This window comes from Perkinsus marinus, assembly GCF_000006405.1.
Source record: "Perkinsus marinus ATCC 50983 genomic scaffold scf_1104296958686, whole genome shotgun sequence".
Lineage (NCBI taxonomy): Eukaryota > Perkinsozoa > Perkinsida > Perkinsidae > Perkinsus > Perkinsus marinus.
In genome coordinates this window covers 67,321-89,452 of record NW_003206671.1, presented here as the reverse complement: position 1 = coordinate 89,452, position 22,132 = coordinate 67,321, and the positions used below count along the sequence as shown (strand labels likewise).

General features: G+C 50.2%; 6 protein-coding genes and 2 non-coding genes across 8 annotated transcripts; 3 read left to right on the top strand and 5 right to left on the bottom strand.

Moving 5' to 3' along the window:
* Positions 1 to 1,627: 1,627 nt before the first annotated feature.
* Pmar_PMAR028158 (hypothetical protein) lies at positions 1,628 to 1,798 on the bottom strand (the record flags this gene model as incomplete). The annotated part of the gene is made up of 1 exon (XM_002774109.1): positions 1,628 to 1,798. The coding sequence occupies one exon, from the start codon at positions 1,796 to 1,798 to the stop codon at positions 1,628 to 1,630; it is 171 nt and encodes a 56-aa protein (XP_002774155.1).
* Positions 1,799 to 6,163: 4,365 nt separating this feature from the next.
* On the bottom strand, positions 6,164 to 6,930 carry Pmar_PMAR028157 (hypothetical protein; the record flags this gene model as incomplete). Its single annotated transcript, XM_002774108.1, has 4 exons — positions 6,164 to 6,249; positions 6,308 to 6,435; positions 6,480 to 6,619; positions 6,832 to 6,930. The coding sequence occupies 4 exons, from the start codon at positions 6,928 to 6,930 to the stop codon at positions 6,164 to 6,166; spliced, it is 453 nt and encodes a 150-aa protein (XP_002774154.1).
* Positions 6,931 to 7,189: 259 nt separating this feature from the next.
* Pmar_PMAR028156 (hypothetical protein) lies at positions 7,190 to 9,877 on the bottom strand (the record flags this gene model as incomplete). The annotated part of the gene is made up of 10 exons (XM_002774107.1): positions 7,190 to 7,306; positions 7,357 to 7,491; positions 7,541 to 7,659; positions 7,710 to 7,821; positions 7,866 to 7,973; positions 8,029 to 8,836; positions 8,892 to 9,027; positions 9,129 to 9,204; positions 9,569 to 9,677; positions 9,789 to 9,877. 10 exons carry the CDS (start codon positions 9,875 to 9,877, stop codon positions 7,190 to 7,192), a joined length of 1,809 nt encoding a protein of 602 aa, XP_002774153.1.
* A 227-nt stretch (positions 9,878 to 10,104) lies between these two features.
* On the bottom strand, positions 10,105 to 15,575 carry Pmar_PMAR028153 (hypothetical protein; the record flags this gene model as incomplete). The annotated part of the gene is made up of 22 exons (XM_002774106.1): positions 10,105 to 10,168; positions 10,219 to 10,347; positions 10,389 to 10,551; positions 10,634 to 10,749; positions 11,160 to 11,258; positions 11,316 to 11,389; positions 11,462 to 11,548; positions 11,595 to 11,754; positions 11,811 to 11,907; positions 11,929 to 12,067; positions 12,114 to 12,203; positions 13,432 to 13,506; positions 13,644 to 13,806; positions 14,022 to 14,146; positions 14,213 to 14,333; positions 14,495 to 14,628; positions 14,669 to 14,717; positions 14,763 to 14,866; positions 14,920 to 14,994; positions 15,070 to 15,198; positions 15,302 to 15,412; positions 15,465 to 15,575. 22 exons carry the CDS (start codon positions 15,573 to 15,575, stop codon positions 10,105 to 10,107), a joined length of 2,415 nt encoding a protein of 804 aa, XP_002774152.1.
* Positions 10,883 to 10,956, top strand: Pmar_PMAR028155. The gene has a single exon. It is a non-coding gene; the product is annotated as a tRNA-Arg (tRNA).
* Pmar_PMAR028154 lies at positions 13,083 to 13,156 on the top strand. The gene has a single exon. It is a non-coding gene; the product is annotated as a tRNA-Arg (tRNA).
* A 464-nt stretch (positions 15,576 to 16,039) lies between the features above and the next one.
* Positions 16,040 to 17,241, bottom strand: Pmar_PMAR028152 (ATP synthase subunit D, putative; the record flags this gene model as incomplete). Its single annotated transcript, XM_002774105.1, has 7 exons — positions 16,040 to 16,131; positions 16,235 to 16,338; positions 16,385 to 16,489; positions 16,545 to 16,653; positions 16,786 to 16,874; positions 16,926 to 17,041; positions 17,092 to 17,241. The coding sequence occupies 7 exons, from the start codon at positions 17,239 to 17,241 to the stop codon at positions 16,040 to 16,042; spliced, it is 765 nt and encodes a 254-aa protein (XP_002774151.1).
* An 839-nt stretch (positions 17,242 to 18,080) lies between these two features.
* Pmar_PMAR028151 (tyrosyl-tRNA synthetase, putative) lies at positions 18,081 to 20,224 on the top strand (the record flags this gene model as incomplete). The annotated part of the gene is made up of 14 exons (XM_002774104.1): positions 18,081 to 18,195; positions 18,245 to 18,353; positions 18,402 to 18,493; positions 18,551 to 18,644; positions 18,693 to 18,789; positions 18,841 to 18,930; positions 19,041 to 19,165; positions 19,219 to 19,356; positions 19,405 to 19,480; positions 19,526 to 19,645; positions 19,769 to 19,833; positions 19,879 to 19,962; positions 20,015 to 20,069; positions 20,118 to 20,224. The coding sequence occupies 14 exons, from the start codon at positions 18,081 to 18,083 to the stop codon at positions 20,163 to 20,165; spliced, it is 1,308 nt and encodes a 435-aa protein (XP_002774150.1). The 3' UTR covers positions 20,166 to 20,224.
* Between the last annotated feature and the right edge of the window lie 1,908 nt (positions 20,225 to 22,132).

Genomic DNA, 22,132 nt, shown 5'->3' with positions numbered 1-22,132 from the left:
TAGCGACGGTGCTGTGGTTCCCCGCGATGCCCATACTTGGATCGACTGCCAATATGATTCGCTGACCGAGCAAAATGCACCCCTGCGATATATTGAGCTTTCCTCCATCAGCTGAGGAATCGACTTCAAACCAATGAAGATGATATTCTTCGGAGTCGGAAGCCAAGACATATATACGTGAACCTATCTTTTTCACACTTTTTATGTGCCTGGGGACCGATCCACCATCAGAATAGGGCAGTTCGATGCTGTAAATTACAGCCTGTAATAGTCATCGTCTTGGCTTTCGAGGGGAAGAATTGAAATCTTCAACTGTTTCTTCAGAACGCTGTATGCTATCACATAGATATCGGACTCGCTTGAGTCAGAGGTGAAGAATGACTCACCCACGTGTGCCAATACACCTGGCTTGAACGAGAAGCTCTTCTTGCATATAGGTGTCCCTAACCGATCCCATAGAGAGACATCAAAGCCTAGTGACGTGCAGTTGACGATGGCGAATCCTCTTTTGACGCTGACGAGACCCCAGTGCCTCTCAACGGAGTACCTCTCAACAAGCCGTTGCAAGGATGGGCTCGAGATCGAAGAATAAAAGTATTCACCAATGGTTCTACGCAGGTCACCAGGAATGTTCGAATGGTAACTTCCCACAAACTCAGCCAAATACCGCAGCCTCAGCAAGTTTTCCGTGGGGATCGATAAAAAAATCCCATCGATTCGCACATCCCTCGGCAGAAACATTGAGACACGGAGCAAACCCTATGATATCAATACCACCGTTCGAAAGGCACAACACGACAAGATTGTCCAGGTATGAGAATGACCTCGTCAGCCAGGAAAAGTGGTAGTGCTGAGATGATACTCACCTTGCACGCTTGCACAGCAACGCACAATGCGTGAGCCTAGTGTTGGGTGAGACCGACGGAAATACCCTGCGAAGTAAACTGCTACTCTCCCTGCCCAATCCCGCAATCCTCTTGTCAGTTCTAAGTGCACAGCAGACTGTACATGGATAGCAATATCTCCACATTCTCTTAGAGTATTGCTCTGTTCGTGCGCGACTCCAGCAGCTATAGTGGGATCGATCAAGTAGAAGCGTACACAGTTGCCTACATTGTTGGTAGTAGTCTAACTGAATCAGCGAGATCAGATCTCGCTTGACATAGTGCAACGTTACGCGTCTTCTACTCACTTCTATGACATCGCTCTTGCGTTTACTAGTCAAAGAGCAACTCGAGTTTCCGAACGCACCCGCAGGCAGTCCTCTCGAACTCGTACTGCCTCCCCCGTAAACCTTCCTGATGTTGCAGAAGTTGAGATCCAGCATTTAGCTGATTACAGGTGAATGCTCAATGCCCTATTGCGGCTCGCCAAGCACGGCTGAACCGGTACGACTCACAAACACTCGTCCTACATCACGGCTTCGGGAAGACTGTAGACGCTACGCTGATCTCGCACTCAGTACTACGGCTACTTCGACTGCTACTGCACTCGTTACTTAGACTCGAAAATATCACGACTCGGCACTAGCGCTAGGATCACAGCCTAAGGGAAGCATCCATTCTCGAACTGTACACAAGAAACTCTTTCAGATAGATACCGCTCTGATTGCATGTTCGGCGTATTCTTAGTGTCGCCTCAGAATGTCCTCATCAGGCCTCATCCAGTCCCGAACGAAGTAGTCATCGTAACCGTTATCGAAGTAATCATGGCGCATTAATGTGCCGTGCGGGTAGTTGTAGTTAGTGGCACTGAAGAAGACCTGACCAGTACGTAGTTGGCTCATCTCACTACTCATTAACGATTGCACCACAGGTCGAAGTTTACCATAGTTATAGCCAACCAAAGTCGCCAGTCGTATCGCAACGGAAAAAGGCAGCACGCGACTCACTCTGCCTGTGGGAGCAGCGGCCATCTCCTCCCCGTCGTAATTGGTGGGTTTCACTCGGAGCATATACCTGAGTACCACGGCAGCACAGGAGGATGACAGTCATAGTCAACAAAAACTAGCGGCAAGCTTCAAGAGAGCTCATGATGCGATGAAAGCTCATGGACAACCCTACTATCCTATCTGTCGGATTCGGCAGGCTCGTACTCCGTGGTACTACTTGTGTCGCTCTAGAGGAGGTGGACAAATCTTGTGAAACTGTACCCATGACGCAGGTCTACCCTCCAGCTCATTTTTGAAGATGAATTCGCTATGGGGATGATTGATCGGGTCGAGCCGAGGCAATCGATGGAATCTACCACAGAAGATACAACCAGAGCCGACGACCCAGGAATGCAGGAGATCAGGGGCTCAATCACTTCCTTATCCTGGAGAGCAATTCGTGGAAATTCAGTGGCAGTTGAGACGCAAGTTAGTGTTTGATAATATTTGAGCTGTATCAAACCGTAAGTACATGAGGATTAAGATTCGTCCAGGGAATATATATGATGTAAAACTGGGAATATACTCTGCTCGAGCACGAAGGCCCAGTAGAAAACCGAGAGGCTCATATTCTTGTTATTCTCATTCTCACGGGACGCCAGCAATATCCGGTTTCGTAGTTCGAAGTTCGTACATGTTCCAAAGAGCTTCCAACCCTGTTTGAGGCTCGGGCACTTTGTAGTAAGCGTCCCATAGTGCCTTGGAACAGCCTTGATGAAGTAACGTCAGCAAGAGCAATTACTTTTGGATGCGACGAGTGCGATGGCGTGAGATCGATCAGCTGTACGTGCAGCCTGGTGTACCTTGCACCAACGGAGTGCATGAACTCTGTCCATTGACTATATGATATAATCAGATGCAATTTCCTCCAAATGATCGCAAGGATCCGTACGCTCACACTTGCAGCTTATTACTGCTTCCGAACCAAGCTCGCGCTTGCAACTGTAGCGTAATTACCCAAGCCATTTTGAGTCCCGAGCAATCACAGTGGGGTGCATCCAGCCCTTGACCACCCATTGGTCATGGTCTCCTCGACAGACCCAGTGCTCCTCGAACCAGGGCAGGGATAAGTTAGGGCAGGATACGCCTTCCTGAGTGGACGCGGGTGTCTCCTGTCATTGCCAGCTATCACTCCGAGTGCTACTTCATATATCGGCCTGGAAATATGGACGCCATGCTTTCCACCGAGTGAAGGGGTGAAGGCTTCATGCAGAACCATTGCTTAGTATACGAGGCATGGGGAGCTCGGCGTCACCCACGAGTGATCTCGCCATCAGCGGAACGATCTCAGGGACACTTTGTCCACTTATTACGCGGACCTCATGACTGCTATTATCCTATGATTTACTCAGTAAACTGTCCGTCGAATCAATCCGTCTTTGGAAAATCATACCAAGAGGCGAGCGCTGTAACTGCGCAACTTCCATACGAAACGCTCCGCGACACTTCTTTAGGTAGGCATCCTCGACTCTAACTCGTTCCTCACTGATGCCCTATCAAGACGGCAGAACTCGCAACTACTGCAGCAGCCGCAACAGCAACAGGGTGTACCACCAAAGCGAACGCAGTAATACCGAGGAAGCGTATAAAAAGCCGCTGCGAATGGCTGTACGAGATCAGCAGAATCTCAATGACACACAAGTCATTGGTGGTGAGTTGATGGGCGGTACGCATAGTAGTGAGCTCATGCGGTGAACTCGCCTCAGTCTCGGAAAAGGCTGACAGGACGCCCACAGAGACCACCACGGCCGTGGTGGGTCGTCACGACTCTAACTGCAGTACATATCCGAGTGAACTCTCCGACTCTTCTGTCGATGGAGCACATGGGCGAAGGAGGGCTGCTGAGTCATCTGAAACGTGCCACGTAGGTCCAGGAACGGCGAGGGTCGACCGTGGTGAGCGCCGTCGTGTTGCTCAGTTGCAGGAACATCCATCCATCAGCGCGGCTTGTGCGAGAATAGAGCAACTCGAGGTAAATTGCCACTTGTCCAGATTCTTGAGATGCATGTTACTTCACACCGTATGTTCCCGCTTCTTAGGTCGATGTATCTCGGATGCAGAAATCAATCAACGGCAGTATGGAGGATGCAACCAGACCTGATGATCCCTTGGTGATCCTCCACGCGCAAAAGCGTTGATAGTTCTGATCGTTTTTCCCATTACTTTCAGCGTGCCGTAGTGGAAGACTTCAATGCGAGATTGGTGAATCATGGTAACCAGTTGCTCTCTTCGAGGTTTTTTTTCAGTCCAAATTTGAGAAGACTATGGTCGATGCACTCCCGAATGTAACAGCCACAGGTGACCATGCAGTACATGCTCCATGCATACCCGGTTCCTTGCTCTCAGTGATCAGCGAAGTAACCGAAGAATTGCAGGACTTCACTTACAAGCTGGCGCAGAATCAGATCGACCTGATGAGCGAAATGGTATGCGCTACAGCTCTGAACGCGAATAACGGTCCTTTCTCGCAGCTTCGACAAACGCTCGCTCAAGCAGTTGCAATCGTTTCCTCCAATGCACAGCAGCAATTGGTCAACGGTGGAGGGTTAGCCGTTCATAAGTGGGATAGATCTCCGCGTTGGATGCTCGATACTCAAGCACTGCCAGGCCGCCTCATGCTGACGGATTTGGTCCTATCATACCACCAAAGGGCCCACCGCCGGCTCCTCCACCACCCCCGATGAATTGTGCAGTTTCGGCTGCTACTTCGGTGAGAGTGCTTCATGTTACTTATATATGGCCATCTTCACTCATCTCTCATGTAGGCACCCAAGTTCCCAAGTATATGCCTTCCTCCTAGAGTCGGCTCAGTCTCGTCGCCCTCTGCCCCAAGAATGTGCGTCGAGAAATCGTTCTCAGGTCAGGGCATATAGGCATGTTCACTTCTACGCCGTATCGTGCAAATCGCTTTGTAGTTGGCGAATGTTATCGAGCTGCCATTGATCTGTCGAATATTGACCTTTCACTCTGCAGTTGATGGGCCGTCCATGGCGTGCAACTCTTCCGAAGCGCGAAGACTGGTCGGTATAATCAATGCTACAAGCCTGAAGTCAGCGCTTGTTAACAACAACCACAAGGATGTCGTTGCTAGTAGGGATTCACAATTTCTCATGTCTGGTTCAACCCCTCTCGTCAGGCACGAGTAACACGAGCGGGAATGGGCGATCTACGGTGGCTTGGAAGTACAATGGAGACGAACAAGCGTGTTGTGGTGGACTCACGCGTGGGCCCTCCGACTCTCCTGTTGGACATGCGTCCTGTTTCTACAGGCGAAGATATACGGGACTTTTTCAATTGTGGAATCGCGAGCTGCGCAACCGTTGAGTCTTCCAACATAGGTGAGCAGCCGTTGAAGGGTTCCGTGGTTGACCCTTGGTGATGTCAGTAATCGATTGCGACGTCCTTGCAGAAGCCGGAGTGAACTACTCCAGCCACGTTTTCGATATAAGTACGGCCGTTCGCCGTGCGAATGTTGCCTCTGATTGAGTCAATTTCAGTTTCGATTCTAGAAGCATTTATCATGGCTACAAAGACTGGCGAACCATTCGACGTGAACCAAGAGTGGAAGCGCGTCCTCCGAAACATCGCGGCCGGCATCCCGCGCTCCACTGGTCCGTGTCGTGGCCATGTCCGAAGTTGACTTGACACTTATACGTACTCATAGGACATGTAAATTATTTTGCATCGTCCTATTATTTTTGGTGGGTAGTGTCATTAGCACTCCTTGCACGACAGTAATTTGATAATCAATAGGTTTCTTTGGAATCGACTGACTTGCTTTCTGACGAGTTGATTGAATTCTCGTATCTGCTAGAGGGAAATTTTTTAAGCATTCAAAATGTTAATTATCTGCTCGCATGTCTACTTTCATCAAAACTTTTCGATGTGTTACTTCGATTATTTTACTATTGCTATTAGGAGCACTGCATATGAAATTTTTTAGTCCCAGATCAGATGCGCTGGTCAGGGCTAGTTCCATTCACAAACCGGGGTACACACAAGCTCGGCGACCAAAACAGAAGCAGTAAATCAAACATTCATCCCATGGAAGATTATCTTTTCGTGAAACACCTTATTCACGGAGAGGGCGAATCAAGCATTGGTTCATATTCGAAATGACAGGTCGTTACTCCAATTCCAGAAGTGCAACTCCCAAGTGTAACAGTACAAGTAAATAGTCACTACTGGAACAAAGAGTCATATATCCAAGGAAACGATGCTGTGATCTCTATCTCATTTCTGATGGTTAACAGTCGCCGCCAGAACTTCTTTGATTAGCTGTGGCAACTTGGATAAATTAGTGGCCACCGTAGCTTTCCCTGAGTTCCATGCGTGAGTAACTGTTGTACACACGCCGGCCCGAGCCAGTTGAGTCACCTTTCGGGATCGACCGGCATAAAACTTCGGCCTGATCGTCGAAGGAAGCTATGAAAAAAACGTGAGCATAAACCTGGTCTGCCGCTCTATTCAGTACCGCGTCAAGTTGCTTCGGATGAATGCCGTATCTGAGTGGCTAACCTGGTTCACGACCCCCGAGTTTATGAAATACCTATCTAAGTTGGCATCGCTGAAAGCCATGACCAACTTCTCATCAGCTGGGCCAGTGCTCAGAAGCCTATCGGTGGCGATGCGGAGTGCATCCAAGGTGGAATCACCCGCACTGCAGTATTGGGCGTGCGCACATATTTCCTGATATATACGTTGCCACTTACAGTGGGATGATAATTCTTACTTGGACGATTCTGTATTTTTCCTTTTCATCCCTCGGAGGGTTCCCAAAGTCAACTAGGCCTATCGCTGGACCATCACCACTGTGTCCCCGAATCTCGTAGACAAGCGATCCTCGAAACATGCAGGCTTCCATCAGTACACAGCGACCTCCGTCATGCGCTTCAGCCGACCGTCAACTCCATTGAACCGATACCTGATAGTGTGTACTCAGCGAGCCGGATCTTGGCTGGTCCGACGAGGTCCGCATGGGTCACGTCCATTCGAGGCATTCTATGGTAGAGTCCCGCGAGGATGCGGGCGAGTGGAGATATGATATTCGGCTACAGATCCAGCCCCAGGAGATGCCCAGCAAGTCTCACATGCTCGCACTGATGTCGAGAACTATCGACAAATGTTTGGGCAGGACTTGAGGCTCGCCGACTTTGGGTTCTTGTAAGGCTCTACGCCGGTACACTCGCTTATCGCCGGCAAGGGCATCCACCAACCTGCCATCAGAGCGTTCTGTGGGAGCCAGCAGTCCGTGACTACTTATTCTTCGTCCAGCTCTCCTTCAGTGCCCGCCAGCCATTTCCTCTCCCTCAACCTGCTGTCTGCGGTGTGCAGCACACGTCGAAGTTGGGCAATCTCATCGGCTACACCATCCACCTGAAAACATGTGCGTCGCGACAGTTACATGCCTTTCCTGTGAATGTCACGATCTCTCTATATCGTTGCCAATCAGCCTCGGACATTCTGATCTCCTCCAACCTCTTGCGTAGAGCTTCCTGTCCCATCTTTCGCGCAGCTTCGGCCGCTTCAGGGGATATTGACGCCTTCACTTCATCGCTAACCTACACCAACCATTCCCGCTTCCACTCGTGGAGAGAACACAATGAATACCTGATGGACGGGATGGCCCTTGTCAAGCCGGTACGGCCCTCCAACGCCCCCGAGACCTGCAGTATCCGCCCCTCCCGTACCGCCAGCGAAGGTATTGCCCCCGACATGAGGGGCGTCATCTGTGCCGCATGTCCGTCCCCATTGCTAGCCGTAACATCATGCTACTCACCTTCCTTACCGTGCTTCGGCTGCCCACTCGCAGTCCTGTGATCCTCTCTGGTGGGGAGGCTCCTCAGCTGGCGGTACTCTTTCTCAGCCACCGCTAGTTGCTCTCGCAGGATCTGAGCGACAAGGATTGGACGAGAGCTGAGCTCGATACACGCACCTCGATAACATCAATCCACCCATCAGTATAAAGTATCGCTAGCTGCCGCCCCTCCTTCATCTCTGTTATGCACTGCACAGCGCATTCCCGCAAAGGCAAATGACGGACCTTAAAGTAGGACTGTTCGGGTTCAGACTATTCTCCAGCTGTGGATGGCGCCTACCGATGCCGGCTGAACCGTATCGACGATCTCCAGCTCTCCGACTCTGCAGTTCAATATCGTACCACTGCGCCCCACGACAGAAGACAGGGTAAAACCAGCTCGCGAGGCCTCTCCGGGACACTCCCATATGCTGCCGTCGACTTCTACACGGTAGAAGAAGGCCCCGGTCGGATCAGCACTTTGATACACACTGTTTGCGAAGTCATAGACCACCGGTGCCACTGGAAAAGCTAGCCTTGATGCACCCCGAGCATCAATCTGCATGCCCCGACCATTCTGTGCGGTGACCACTATCGCAGAACCTCCAGAGGCAATGTTCGTGATGTGGGCTAGGGTCTCCGGGGATCTCAGCAGGAGTCTTAGGCGGGCGGAATCTTGGGATATGTCAACTTCGTACATTTCTCTCGTTCCGATGAGCTTGAGGGACCGACCATCTCCGGCGGCCACGGCGATGAAGGAGTCTGGTTTCGATACGAACAGGCGATGGACCACACCGCGGTTCCTGTTGTGCTCAGGCATTGCCACCAGAATCCCTGCTGCCGGGTTCCATACAAGAACTTTTTGATCCACCACCATCAACTGGGGCTTGTTTCTGGATCTCGGCCTCCGACCATTAACGACAACCTCTGCACTGGGCGCATCGGTGTGCATCCATCTCGCAGCACTGATCCCTAGAGATCGCTGTGTGCATTCCCATTTGTCGGTGTCAACGCTGTAGAGGCGCATTCCGTCGGCCACTGAGTCCGACAAAACGTGAATGTACCCCTGACTCTCAACGATGTCGACCATATCGTCTGCTCGAGTGTACCTAATCGCAGAACTCAATTACACGCTGTCCCTGCCCGTCAGCCGTATGTGGTTACTTTGACAGAGGTAACTTGAAAGATGCCGCTCTTTCCGTGAAGGTTCCAACAGATCGAGGAAGCTCGAGGGACTTGAGGGGACATTCAAGGGACGGCTCCATAACGAATGTCCGACTCTCCACTTTTGTCCACGGACCTACCCCGTACCATCATAGGTCGGTTCCATTATATAAATATGAAATTGAGGAGGAATTAAAATATACTCTACAGAGCCATCGATCTCACAAAGTGGAGTACCAGGTGGAGTTGTCGGCTGAAGGCTGCTCTTCTGTAGGGATCCTATCCTTTGTAGCTTGGGTAGTAAATGAGGTTCCTGAAAGAGTAATATCCCGATCTACCATAAAATCTGCGATTGATTTGCTAAGAGAAAGAACAACTCTTGTAGAACGGGGATTGGCGCCTGCAGTCCATTCCAGACAGTATCGAGAATATCCCGAATGTCTACGGCGATCTCATACGGGCAACAACTAACAAGCTTAACGCTTCACTACATTCCATGATCAGTCGAAAGATTCTCACGACTACATTAAACCCATAGACGAATTCGATCTCGTGCGGCCCTGCGAATGACTGTGAAACGAATCTCTAAGGAGTGAAGCATCACAATGACAAGAGTGTCGTTTACACGTCGTAGCAAACCATAGCGAGCAAAGATATACTTCAGTACGATATGTCACCTGTAACAGCACCGCCGCCGAATCACTAACTCCATCGAGTATAGCCTTAGAGGAGAAGCCGTGGCGCTCCAGGACTTTCCTGATGTTGGCTAGCGCCATTCTATCCCATCTGAGACGGTGAGGGATGAAACATGCCCCATCGTTCAATCGCAGACGACCAGAATTGGTTGCTCACGAGCCTTCCCCTCCGGGAAAAGTTTCGATATTCCCCTCCGCTTACCTTTCGAATGCTAGAACACCTTGCAGAGCTTCATCCGATCTCCCAAAACGGTTCATATGCCTGGAATAAGGACGACCAGTAGCCGACATATGGAAAACGTGTATACAGTGAAAACATCTATGAAGTCTGGATGCCCGCCGAATCGAGAGCCACTCAGCCTTCGCGGCATGCCGGTTGTTCGACGATTGACCTCATCAATTTATGCAGTATAGCAATTTGCTATTATCAAGGTCGCATGATGAGCGCAGCTGTGAAACTTGCTTACCGGGCGCTGGCTAATAACTCCCTCGTCGAGAATGGATACGATAATACACCGTCAGTTGTCAACCTTCGCAGTTCGCCGAAGACCGATACCAGACGGGATAGAACCCCAATAGGACCTGCGAAAGACAGATCTGCATTGTCTACAGAGTGAAGAGTAGACACATACTTCTGGTGCCACGGAGTGTACAAGCATGAGCTCTGAGTTGTGGTCTGGATCTCCATAAGAAACACAGAGAAAATGTCGCCGCACTCTCGGAAGAAGTCGTTACCGAGGAAGGGAAATCCGGGACGGTTGCTAAGCGGAGTTACAAGTAACTCAAGTCAGATGGGACTCACCATAACACTATGCATCTGAAGTTGGGATGGATAGGAGTGCCACCGCTCCCACCGAGACAGCGCCCATCGGGTAAGTTCAGGTAGCCGTCTTCGATCAGCGACTTGAGGAGAACAACAACCTCTAGGGGCGCTTTGTCTGCCTCGTCCAACACAATCCATCGACCTGACCGGACACATGAATTTTGAAGCAGCTACCTCCGAAAGACACAGATACAGGATACTGCAGGTGATGCAATCTTGCTCACCCTCAACGGCAGCCGTAACCAATGGGGACTCCTTCCAAACGATAGCGCCCTCGTGTAGTGCTGGAGTGCTGGTCAGGGAACCAACAGTGCTATCACGATGGAGCTGCATATAGTACCTATCGAGTCGATTTTCTTGCAGCGAATAACATCGGCACGTTTATTTGTCGAGGTTGGACATTTCAACTTGGCCTTTGCGAAGTATAAATATGCTGGACCGTGATACAATGGCCGATCTAACCAATCTTCATCGCCCGATTAGTTCAGCTGGATAGAATGTCTGCCTACGGAGCAGATGGTCGTAGGTTCGAATCCTGCATCGGGTAATTGTATCTCTATTGTTCCTTTGTGAGATCCGAAGTGTGCGACTGGAGACGTCATTTTCCAGTTCGATCTTATAGTGCACCTTTGTGAGATCCGAAGTGTGCGACTGGAGACGTCATTTTCCAGTTCGATCTTATAATGCATGGCATTTGTCAGAGTCACCACCATCGCTGGGAAGTTTCTGTGAATCCCACGAAAGACTCACCGCTCCACACGAAGCATTTCCATATAGTAGTCGATAACCATATTCTTCCCCACTCCCTGGGGTCCCACGATGAGTAGGCTTCGCTCTCCGTGGAGGAACCTGAGATGCCTCGAATCGAAGGTTCGCATGAATATCGAGCTATTCTAAGCAACCGACATGTCCCTGTGGATCTCAGCCATAAATCGCTTGTGCGCCGGGATAAGGACGAATCTCTCTCTGACTTGAGGTATCTGGTATCTTACCAGTGGTATGGGTTGCAGTACGTGATCACGACCCAGGGGGTGGTAGAACGCAAGCCTCACCAGCTCTGGACGATTATCATCAGGGCCGGGTCTGTACATCCATCCTCTGATACCATCGATCACTACAGCGTCATCTTGAAGGGAGATCTCGAGGGAATCTCAAGGACAACACATCCGACATCTTCTAACTCACTTCAATCCCATCAGCTTCCTGGAGTGAGCTAGAAGCGGCAGCGAAGTCCCGCGTGAAGCCTTTAGGAAGCGCCTCCCTCTCCAAAGGCGGCACTAGATTGAGCAGCAGTTGTCGCCAGGCTGTTGATGCAAGAGTTTCTTTCGAAGGAGATGAATCACAACTAAGTGAAAAGGTCTTCAATCGTATATGCATGGACCGAGGGCAATACTGACTGACATTTTGGCAATCCGAAGCATCCTCCTAAGGGTGAGTGGAGGGATGCCTTGGCATCCGTCCAGTGTCTGCTTCAGAGATAGCAGCTCAGGTACGAATGCTAAAAGAGGAACCAACTCACGGGCCTCGATGGTCTCGAAGAACGCATGGACCAGATCACACACATTTAAGGCCAACTCACCACTCCCGCTGTATTTGGCTGAAATGATCTCCGCAATAGATGCTTCGCCTAGGATGTGGAATGAGAATAGACTCATCACCTGCAGCGCTCAGTTATGCATATATCCTACGAGTCACTGTGCATACCTCAGGAGAGAGCCACGCATTCCCTTGAGTCGGGGGAGCTGCGAGAGCTACCACTCGAAAGTTGGGATGAACTTGGATCACTCGTGGACCCTGAAAGAACATCGCCTGTGAATTGAACAAATTCCCACAACTATGAAGGTCACTCGTCCGGCGGTCGCTGCAGATATGGCATGACGCTTTTAAGCGCATACCGATATCCTGAATGCGCTGAGAAGCGTCATGCCATGGATAAGGGGAACTTAACAACTTGCTTATTCGCATGTTCGATATATCCACTCATTAAACGTTATGTAAACCTTGAATACTTCGCGAAAGCATCAGAAAACAATGCAGGTGGCAGTGTGTATATTCAATAACACTATATTATGTTTTCGAGATATTGCAGCAGTTAACGCTATGTTCAATCGTAATGAAGTCCAGAGATCACGGATTATACCCTTGTGGTTGCAGGGCTCATGCTGCTGCGCCCAGTGGCCTCTGCTGCTCCGAAATGTCTCCTTTTGACAATAACCTAGCTACCGGCATGCGAGGTACTCGCCAGGTTTCCACTCGAGCAGGTCTCCACTATCAAGCAAAGTGGCTCAGAAATCATACTGGCCTGTCAGTATTGCAGTCAACCGGATTGAGTGATGTCGGCAGTGAAGATCGAGTGAGTTGCCAGTTCGTGCTCGAATCACTCGATGAGTATTTTAGGCTCCAAATTTCGGCGCAGTACTACGTCTGGCCTCGGGGTGCGCTCCGGGCCCCGTACTCACTACCTTAGAGAACATCTGCATTTACATAGCAGATACCTCCGATATGGAAGTTGTGATTCTAACCGTTTCCTTTCAGAGACTTTCTTCGCCTTCACATTAAACGGAGCTATGTCTACGAAGCCTGCGCGAGGGAGTAATCGGTCCGCTCAGGAATACTCGGGGCATGTAGACCGTACGGCCACGTCGTAAATGCGCTAGTTGCTCTATCAACATCGCCCGATTAGTTCAGCTGGATAGAATGTCTGCCTACGGAGCAGATGGTCGTAGGTTCGAATCCTGCATCGGGTATTTAAATCTATAGAAACTTCAGTAACCAACAACGAGTTCGCAACAACGTTCATCCTAGAGTCGACGGCTGAGTGGATCGAAATTGATAGGACGGAGGTTGGTGGAAACCAACTTACGCGTCAACGCACTGAATAGTCGATTCGAGGTCGCGGACTTCCGATCTATCATGACTCGTTCTATAATCTTCCAAGGACGAAACGCTATCGGAAGATCACGGATAGCGTAGACTCTACGCCGTAGAGTACTATAATATCTCATAGCCCTGCGACACTCACAGCGGTCTCAGATCCGGAAACGGAAGCGTTCCCTGCGCCGGTAAGGATGAGTCCTGATCCGCTCGGGTCTGGGCTCTGCAATGGACACTGTCGATCAGATATCAAGGGCGCCAAGGCACATAACACATCTGTCGGCACACGGTCTAGCCCATCCAGCACAAGCACCTGCGTCCAATGACTCCCTATACCGAGTTGGAAGCCTGGCGCCCTACTTTTCCCTCTACAGCTGCTCTGACTGCACTACTGGGCAGCCAAATTGTTGCTCCTGTGGCCACGTCAGTGACTCGCCGTTGTAGAAGATCTCGGGCCGACATGTCCCGGTACAGAAACATAGTTTCAATGTCTCGTGAGGGTTTCAAGCTTCGGATGAAGTGCCTAGTAAACCAATGCAAAATTGCATAGGATCTCACAAGAGGGATAAGAGCACGACACGATAACAAATGGAATGAGCTGCCCGATTTGAGGATAACGCTCTAGTTCCGCAGATCGCAAATACCCCACATTCTGGAGTTTGCGTGGAGAATTCCGCATGCAAGATGACAAGACTTGCCAAGCATATGTCCAGCCGTGCCAAGCTGCACGACTATTACAGCATAGTCTGAGTCTTTCCACAACCGGCAGGTCCCACCAAACAGATGTCAAGACCGGCCCGCCAGTCCTTTCCGATATCTTCAATGGTCTTCCTCACACTTGGGGTAGTGACAAATCCCGTCTCCTGACAGAAAAAAACTGCTGCTACGTCTATTCAGCGAGCCCATCGAAATGTTCTGCGTATGAATACCTGACTTATATGGCTACCAGCTTCTCCTAACTTGGGACTCTTCTGCGATATTCCAAGGCTCGCTAGTATCGAATTGACACCTCTACAAGCTTCTGCTGGGAACAGCTTCCAAGGGTATACCCTGAGGATAGAGGACGTAACTCGCAACCTCTGCACCATACGAGGAGTGACCGAAGATAGACCATCGCGTCGAATCACAACATCAACGCGAGTGCGCGTCTTTTAAACTTCACAGCGATTGCTTTCGCGAGTGACCGCGTCTGTGTGCCGGTAGACTCCCACCTCGCGATAGCCTCATACGTATCTCCCGTCACGGTAAAGGCCTTTTGCAGGCCGCTCATAGCGTCGCCTGGCAACAATGGTAGCTCCGGCGACTGCACGACTGCATCCACAAAATCTCTCAAGGATGGCGTTGCCTGTGCTAAAAATGGATCGTATCAAACCCTCATATCTTACCTGGGGTTCCGCTGAGAGCCCGGCAATAACTCGGCCTTGGAAGCGGCTCCTAGTACAAAAAAGATACTCCATCACTCTACAACACAATAATGACCTCAAAGGCGGATCAAGCGTATGGCCAACACAGGGCGGGACAGGGAGGCCGAGGGCTACGACGATAAACCGAGGTGAGACTCTCAGAAGGTTACGCGCGGTAACCTGAGGCAGAAGGGAAAGGGTAGGAGGTCACCGGATGAGCATTTGCACCATACCTCCGCCTGGCCCAAGTCCTCCGTCAACTTATCATACTTGATGTGGCTGAGCAGACATCTGCCATCGTCCAGCACCTATTCAACTGCCGTGATGACATGTGAAACAGCCATAGGCAGAAAACAATCATTACACAACTGGGAGGTCCTCACCATCTCACGATTCTCGAGGAGGTTGTTGATTGTTGGCAACACATTGCGTTCCGCCTTCTCAATCCCATCAAGGATAAGTACTCGTCCCATTATGGCCGCCCGAACGACTGCCGAGTCGACATAGATAGTCTGAACAACATAAAAACAGTCAACCAAACTTAGAGAAGACGGAATCTACTAATCTACGGTCAATCGAACAACGCCTTGAGCCACAACACAGTGTGGTATTCACCTCCCCATTTTTCCCAATCTCCCGTCGTTGGCGGAGATCTGCCTCAACTGTGTCCCGAGTTATAGTCAGAAGCTCTGGTTGTAGTCCTTCAACCCGGCAGAATTGGTATGCCTAACAAACGCACTAGACCCTCAGCCCAATAAACATCGACCATTCAGCTCACCAATCGTCGGCGAATCGAGCCAGGGTCTCCTATCAAAAACATATCCTGCCTCAAAATATACTTCTGCCTCATCCATTTGAGATGAGAGGCGAAAGCCATATTGGGTGCCATATCGATGACCTAATCAGCGATGGCCTATAACCACACCGTGCGAGTACAGTTCAGTGCAAGCATCATAGGAAATGAACGAGTGCGTATAGTTACCTTGGGCACCACTATTCTCTGGGATACTGGTCTCCCAACATGACTGGACACCGAGTTAAGCCGGCCAGCCATGTCAACGACAACTGTGTTGAGTTAACACTCTGTTCCATCAGCGTATCACATATCAAATCTAACTCCAAAGCCTCCTACATTGACAGGTATAAACTCCACAAAGCTATGATGATCCCCGCAGGAAACACACAATAACAGTCAGGCGCTGGCGGTGGCGTTCGCCACACACACGGCCTGATTCTGATTGACGAGAAATGATCACAAGAAATGTAACAGATTATGGAGAAATTTCTACCACTATGGGAAACAAGCTGAACCATCAAGAGTAGCAAAGACACTAGACAGCTTAAGTGATGCCCTTAGAACACCAATTCCGAATCCTTCTTCACGTCATCAAAAGCAGTGCCGACCTGGCTTTCATTGCCTACAGCCTTAGCAAGGACACCGGCTTCTGAGATACCACAAACGAGTGTAACACCAAGCGAAAAAAATATACCACAGTAGAAGTTCAGAATTCACTGTGCTGTACGTGAAATTTCGAAGCAATGCTGCACCCCAACAAAGTGACACAACCAAAGACGTACCTCCTCCCTCTGCAGCACGCTCAGCTGTCTCCTTCGCTAGCTTCTCCTTCTTCTTCTCGACAATCTTCTTCACTCTGCAACAACAACGAATGCATTATTGCCGACGTTCATCCTGCCAACCTGAAGAACTCCTCACGCTCCTGCTCATCCATAGCCTGTTCGATGAAGTGGACGATGCCCTCGATGCGGGGAACCACCACATACTCGAGAGCATTCACACGACGCCTACGAGGAAAACAAAATCAACAGCAGACAAACAACACCAACAGCCTTAACCTACGAGGTCATCTTGATCTCCTCATCCAGAGTGATGAAAGATGTCTGTAGAGAGGCCATCTTGACGAGCTGAAGAGAAGGCGATCCCGTTCCTTCATACGCACAGTGAGACACTTACAAGCTCAAGAACCTTAGCATGCTGGAGCCTGCAGGTTTGAATGACTTGACCTCCCTGGCCGGCACCAAGACTCATCATGGGACCCTATAAGACAGTTATAGCAATGACAAGATCAGCAGCAAGTAACAGCTCACATCCAAGGCTGTGTCCCTTTGAAGGTCAAACTTGGGGAGGAAGACACCGGCAACATTCTCAGCTGAAACTTTTAGAGTCACACTGAAGCAAACAGAATACCAAAACTACGGTCAACTGCATCAATAAGCTCACCTAGGCTTCTTGACTCGCTGAATGACGGTCTGGACGAAATCACTGTCACCGGCCCATCTAGCTTTGGCAATGGAGAAGGAGCAATCGGCCATGCTCTCACCAACGGCCTTCTTAGTCTGGATAGGAGCAGATATAGGAAGACTGACGAGATCCTGATATGGTCTACATCCACAATTTCCTTGAGCATCTGAGAGAATCTGCTCTTTAGGGCATCACGCTTCTTTTTGAGAAGACTGTGTCCCTTTCTGGCGCCGACGCCCTTGGCCTTGAAGGTCTGTAGGGTCATACGGTTCGCTGGGGGCATCTGCTGAGACATCTTGAGAGCTGTTTAAACCGGAAAAAATTCTGTTCCCGGAAAGCAGGTCAAATCCGTGTGTATAAGCCTTCCGTCTGAACTGTACTGTAACTGACCTCGTTGAAGACTCCGACAACGCATCAGCTACCGACGGGTTACCAAAATATTTACGTTGATGTGCGCTTGCCGATGACCAGGATGCTCATCCCAAGTGAATTTCACAATCAAAACGCCATGAAGATTCGGCCAAGCTTTTTACAGCGCACCTCAGTGTTGTAATATGTTCGCTTCCCTCAGCTGACCCTAGGAGTTTCCTCACTGATTATAGCGGTTTATACACGAAGTAGGGTAGAATTGTACATGAATCAACCAGAAATTCCAGAAATTTCATCAGAATTTTAATATTGTCACCGATATATGTGGGTGACCATGTGTATGTTTTCCCACACTGGCGCAGCTACACGTCCAGTGGGGTCACCACGATAAGAAAAGCCATGTAGAGGAGTGACTGAGCAGAGATTAGTGGCCATTGCTAGAGCTGGTATTAGAGCCACTCGAAGCACGAACAGCATGACAAAAAAGGACATCATCAAGCCTTCTGACAGTGGCACAGAAAGTTCAGTAAGGGCCATCAAGGAGAAGCAAGATCGCAAGAGTTCAGCTCTGTCGTAGCCAGAGGCTATCGATGCACCCGGGTTCGAACCCTGGCGTCAACCGCTACGATCTAAAATCGTCGCTCTGGGAGCCTCACCATAGCGAAAGCCATATGAAACAATTGGTAACATGTGTGTGCTGTTCAGCTGTTAATGCTCAATAAGCCCCTATCGGGTACCATCCGTACCATGAGTAGTAGTAGTGGCATGAAGCTCCCTCTCGCGCCCTCCGTCTCGGCTTTCACTGGAGGCCTCACCCTTGAGGCTGTTGTTCCGACCTCTCCTAGTAAGGTCAGTGGATCGTCACCTCAGAAAGGCGGAGGTAGCATCTCGTGGAAGCCGTGCGTATCGTCAATAGAGACCTCATTCAGCCTCCCCGCGGCAAGGCGGCAAGGGCAGCTCTAGCGGTCCGTCCGTGCTCCCTGTAGCTGGGTATGACCCCATCCACACTGTCATGGCTACTAAGCCTGTGGCCTCGAAGTAAGCGGAGGAATTTACTTGGTAAGGATATATACGATATTGATGTAGGCTCTCCTTGGATGAGCGCGTGGCTCAATGTATGGCGGTGGCTAACTACGGTGGAGAGATTATTCAAGAGGAAGAAGTGAGGAAGCTTTTCGGTAGGAAGCACCGATTTCCACGCTTCAACCTGGCTAATTGTGTCTGTCGCTGGTCAGAGGCCAAGGCTAACCCTATATGTTACGACGGATTTGAGCCGAGTGGCCGCATGCATATTGCCCAGGGTATTCTCAAGGCTATTAATGTCAACAGGTGAAACGCATGAGAATGCTTCCAGTTTGGTAAAGAGTGCCTCGACAGGTTGACTTCGGCCGGCTGTGTATTCGTTTTCTGGGTTGCTGATTGGTTCGGTCTCCTCAACAACAAGATGGGCGGCGATCTCGAGAAGATCAAAAAGGTAATAGTCAGGCACAATCTCCTGATTGGCTGCACGGCTTGCTGTTCTCAGGTTGGCCAGTACTTCGTAGAAGTGTGGAAGGCCGCTGGAATGGACATGGATAATGTTCGCTTCCTTCGAGCCAGCGAGGAGATCAACAAGGTTAGTATGCTCGCCGTACATTCACACCTCACATGCAACCATCTCATCGGGAATCGAGGAAAACGTTCACCGCAAGGGCGTTGTGCTCCTACCTCCATTGCTCCTGTCAGAATCCGCAAGACTACTGGTTACGCGTGATGAACATCGCGAGAGCAAACAGCATTTCGAGGGTGAAGCGTTGTGGTCAGATTATGGGAAGGTCTGAGGGAGACGAACAACCCAGTGCGCAGATTCTGTAAGGCAGAACAGTAAGGTTGGACCTGCAGCGTCTACGGTTGGTCTTGCCAGGTATCCTTGCATGCAGTGCAGTGACATCTTCTACCTCCATGCGGACATCTGCCAGCTCGGCATGGATCAACGCAAGGTCAACATGCTCGCAAGAGAGTACATGGACAAGCCCGAGGCCAGCAAGGACAAGCAGAGGATGTAGAATAATTGTTGGTGGGGACTTATGAATTTGCGCGTGGAATTCAGGCAAGGACGAAAGCCCATCATCGTTTCTCACGCTATGGTACCTGGCCTTCTGGAAGGACAAGAGAAGATGTCCAAGGTAGTCTTGGGGTAAGCTACACTCTGCATGGATTTCTGATTTCAGTCTAATCCCGATTCTGCTATCTTCATGGAGGACTCTGAGGCTGATGTGAAACGGAAGATCAAGAAAGCCTTCTGCCCTCCCAATGTGGTTGAAGGCAACCCATGTGTCACTTACGTCAAGGTAGGTGTGAGGGACCGTATCGACTCTCGTATTGAAGCAGTCGGGATCTATACAGCATTCCTATTATTTTTCCTCTCTAACATTCGATCTGATGCACACGTCCATATTTCGCTCTCGTGCCAGATGCTTGTGTTCCCCTACTTGGGCAAATTTGAAGTTCAAAGGAAGGAGGCTAACGGTGGTGATGTGTGAGTGTTCGATAAGAGTTGCTGTGGTGTTCATTCCTTCCTCAGGACGTTCAGGACGGTTGAGGAGTTCGAGCACGCCTACGCCCATGGCGAGTTGCACCCTGGTGATCTCAAGGCTGCTCTTACTCGGTACTGGCAGTTAAATCGAAGTATCAGGAATTGCACTTTGCTGTCGTTTTAGGTGTTTGAACCAGATGATCGAGCCTGTTCGTCACCACTTCGAAACGAATCCTGAGGTAGGCGGCGGAGCGGCGCGGATGAGGAGGAGTTTTGTGTATTCGTAGGCCAAGGCATTGCTGGCTGAGATCAAATCCTACAAGGTCACCAAGTGAAGCAATCACTAAATCCTTACTGCCACTGCTTATCCTATAGCAGGAGTTTCTCGGACCCTTACGATACCCTTCTTGTGTAATTCAATCCTGGCAAGTGGAGTGGAGGTAGTGTTCGAGTAGAAGGCGTTAGCTTTGCGCTGATATGATCCTCAGCGTGTAGCTTCAAACATCGCATGCTGGAGAGTGGAGAAGCGCCGATAGGTTATGTGCGTGGAGGGTGGGTGTTAGTTATTAGGCAGCTTTTGATGTCTTCAATGTCTTATGGTCCGACGATATGATGGTCATGATATCGATAGAATGCGAGCAACGTCACCGACCAGAAGGACTGCGCAGAATAGGGTCTCGATCAATCCCATAACGGGGGAGGTAGGTTGGACGGCATGGGCAGGTGTTCGACCGTAATGAGCGGTCTGGGAATCGCCGAGCGCTCAGCATGAATAGTTGAAGGGACATAGTCTATGGAAAACGATCACTAAAGAGCTTGTATTCAATCCTATTGATACAACGCCTCTGACTGTGCCAGCAACGGGGTTCCAAATGGCCCTCTATTGAACTAGGTTTCGTGACGAAGGTGTGCAGCTCGTTTACTTCGCGTAGTCCGTAAAGTGGTCATGATGTTTTTCGAGAAAATTGCGGAGCGAGCGAAGCGAGCGGAGCATAGAGTCTATGCCAAAGACTGCAACAAGCGTCACTTCACGTTGTGCGTGCGTGATGAATTATCTTGCGATAACTACGAGGATTCAGAATTATCGAACTATCAATCGATTTGTCCGTATTCGCATAAAACTATGCAGAAGAACACGACTAAAGACAAAAGTTGTCGGGAAGATGCGAGCTCTGAGTAATAATGGGACGCCAAGGGCGCGCGCGTTCTCAGCGATGGACGAGCGAGCTCCGCCCTTTCGCCCGCAAGCCTCAGTAAGATGCTCAGAAGTGACTTACGAATGCGCTACCTATTGGCGGGCGAAGGTTTTATGCCTCCTCATGGTCTGTCGGTAGCTCAAGATCCGGAAACGCTCACCAATCGGCGCGTTCCCGTTTCTCTTATCGGCGTCTCGGCATACAGAGGACTGTATGCATACATTGCACGCACGCACACACGCACAACCCGGAAGTGGATGTTTCGGTGTATGCTCCGTTCGCTTCGCTCGCCCCGCAACTATATAAAAACCCCGAATGAGCTAGTCAATATTGCATGGTTTCTTCTGGGGAGAACACATCCCGAAGGCTCGTCTTGAGCCCTGAGAATTCAATTGGCCAGGCTTATTCGTGTGCCGTGAAGGGCCAAATCTGGTCTCGAGTTTAGCGAATACTAACCCCTCACTATGCAGGTTAATCGATTCCACTCTACCGATAACCACCCCGATGACAGTCCATCCCGAGAGGTTAGGTTCATGGATCTTCAGTGCGGCTTCCCGCTGACTGCAGGGCCGCAAGACTACAGACCGATTGGTGGGGGGTATGCTGCTCCTATCACTCGCCTGATGCGAAGATTGAACTCGCCTGATGGAGCACTTGGTTCTTTCATGAAGTCGACTAACGGCGTGGCTCGGGGTCCGATGATGAGATACTTGCAACGCTTACTGTTGGATGGGGTGGAGGCTGCCGGACCCGTACCGCTCGACTGGCCGAAGCGAGCGCAAAAGCGAGAACCTACGCAGCGCGAACGGTGTGATTCTCCTCGACGTGCCCTACATGAGCATGATTCATCGAGAGAGTGGTATGAGAAGAAAAGCGAGGAGAAAATTTCTCATGATATATCACCTAGCAGAAGATATGCCGCCGAGTTGGAAGCGCAAATAGCGGAGAAGAAGGCGAGGGAGAGGCGAGAAAAGGAGGAAGAAGTGATGCGCGACCGAGTTCTTGAAGAGAAAGTCCTGCGAAGCCGGTAGTGAGCTCTCTGTGTTACCTGTAACCAAGCGTTCGCCTGGTATTCTAGTGCGGAGCAAGATTCATCGGGGATGTCG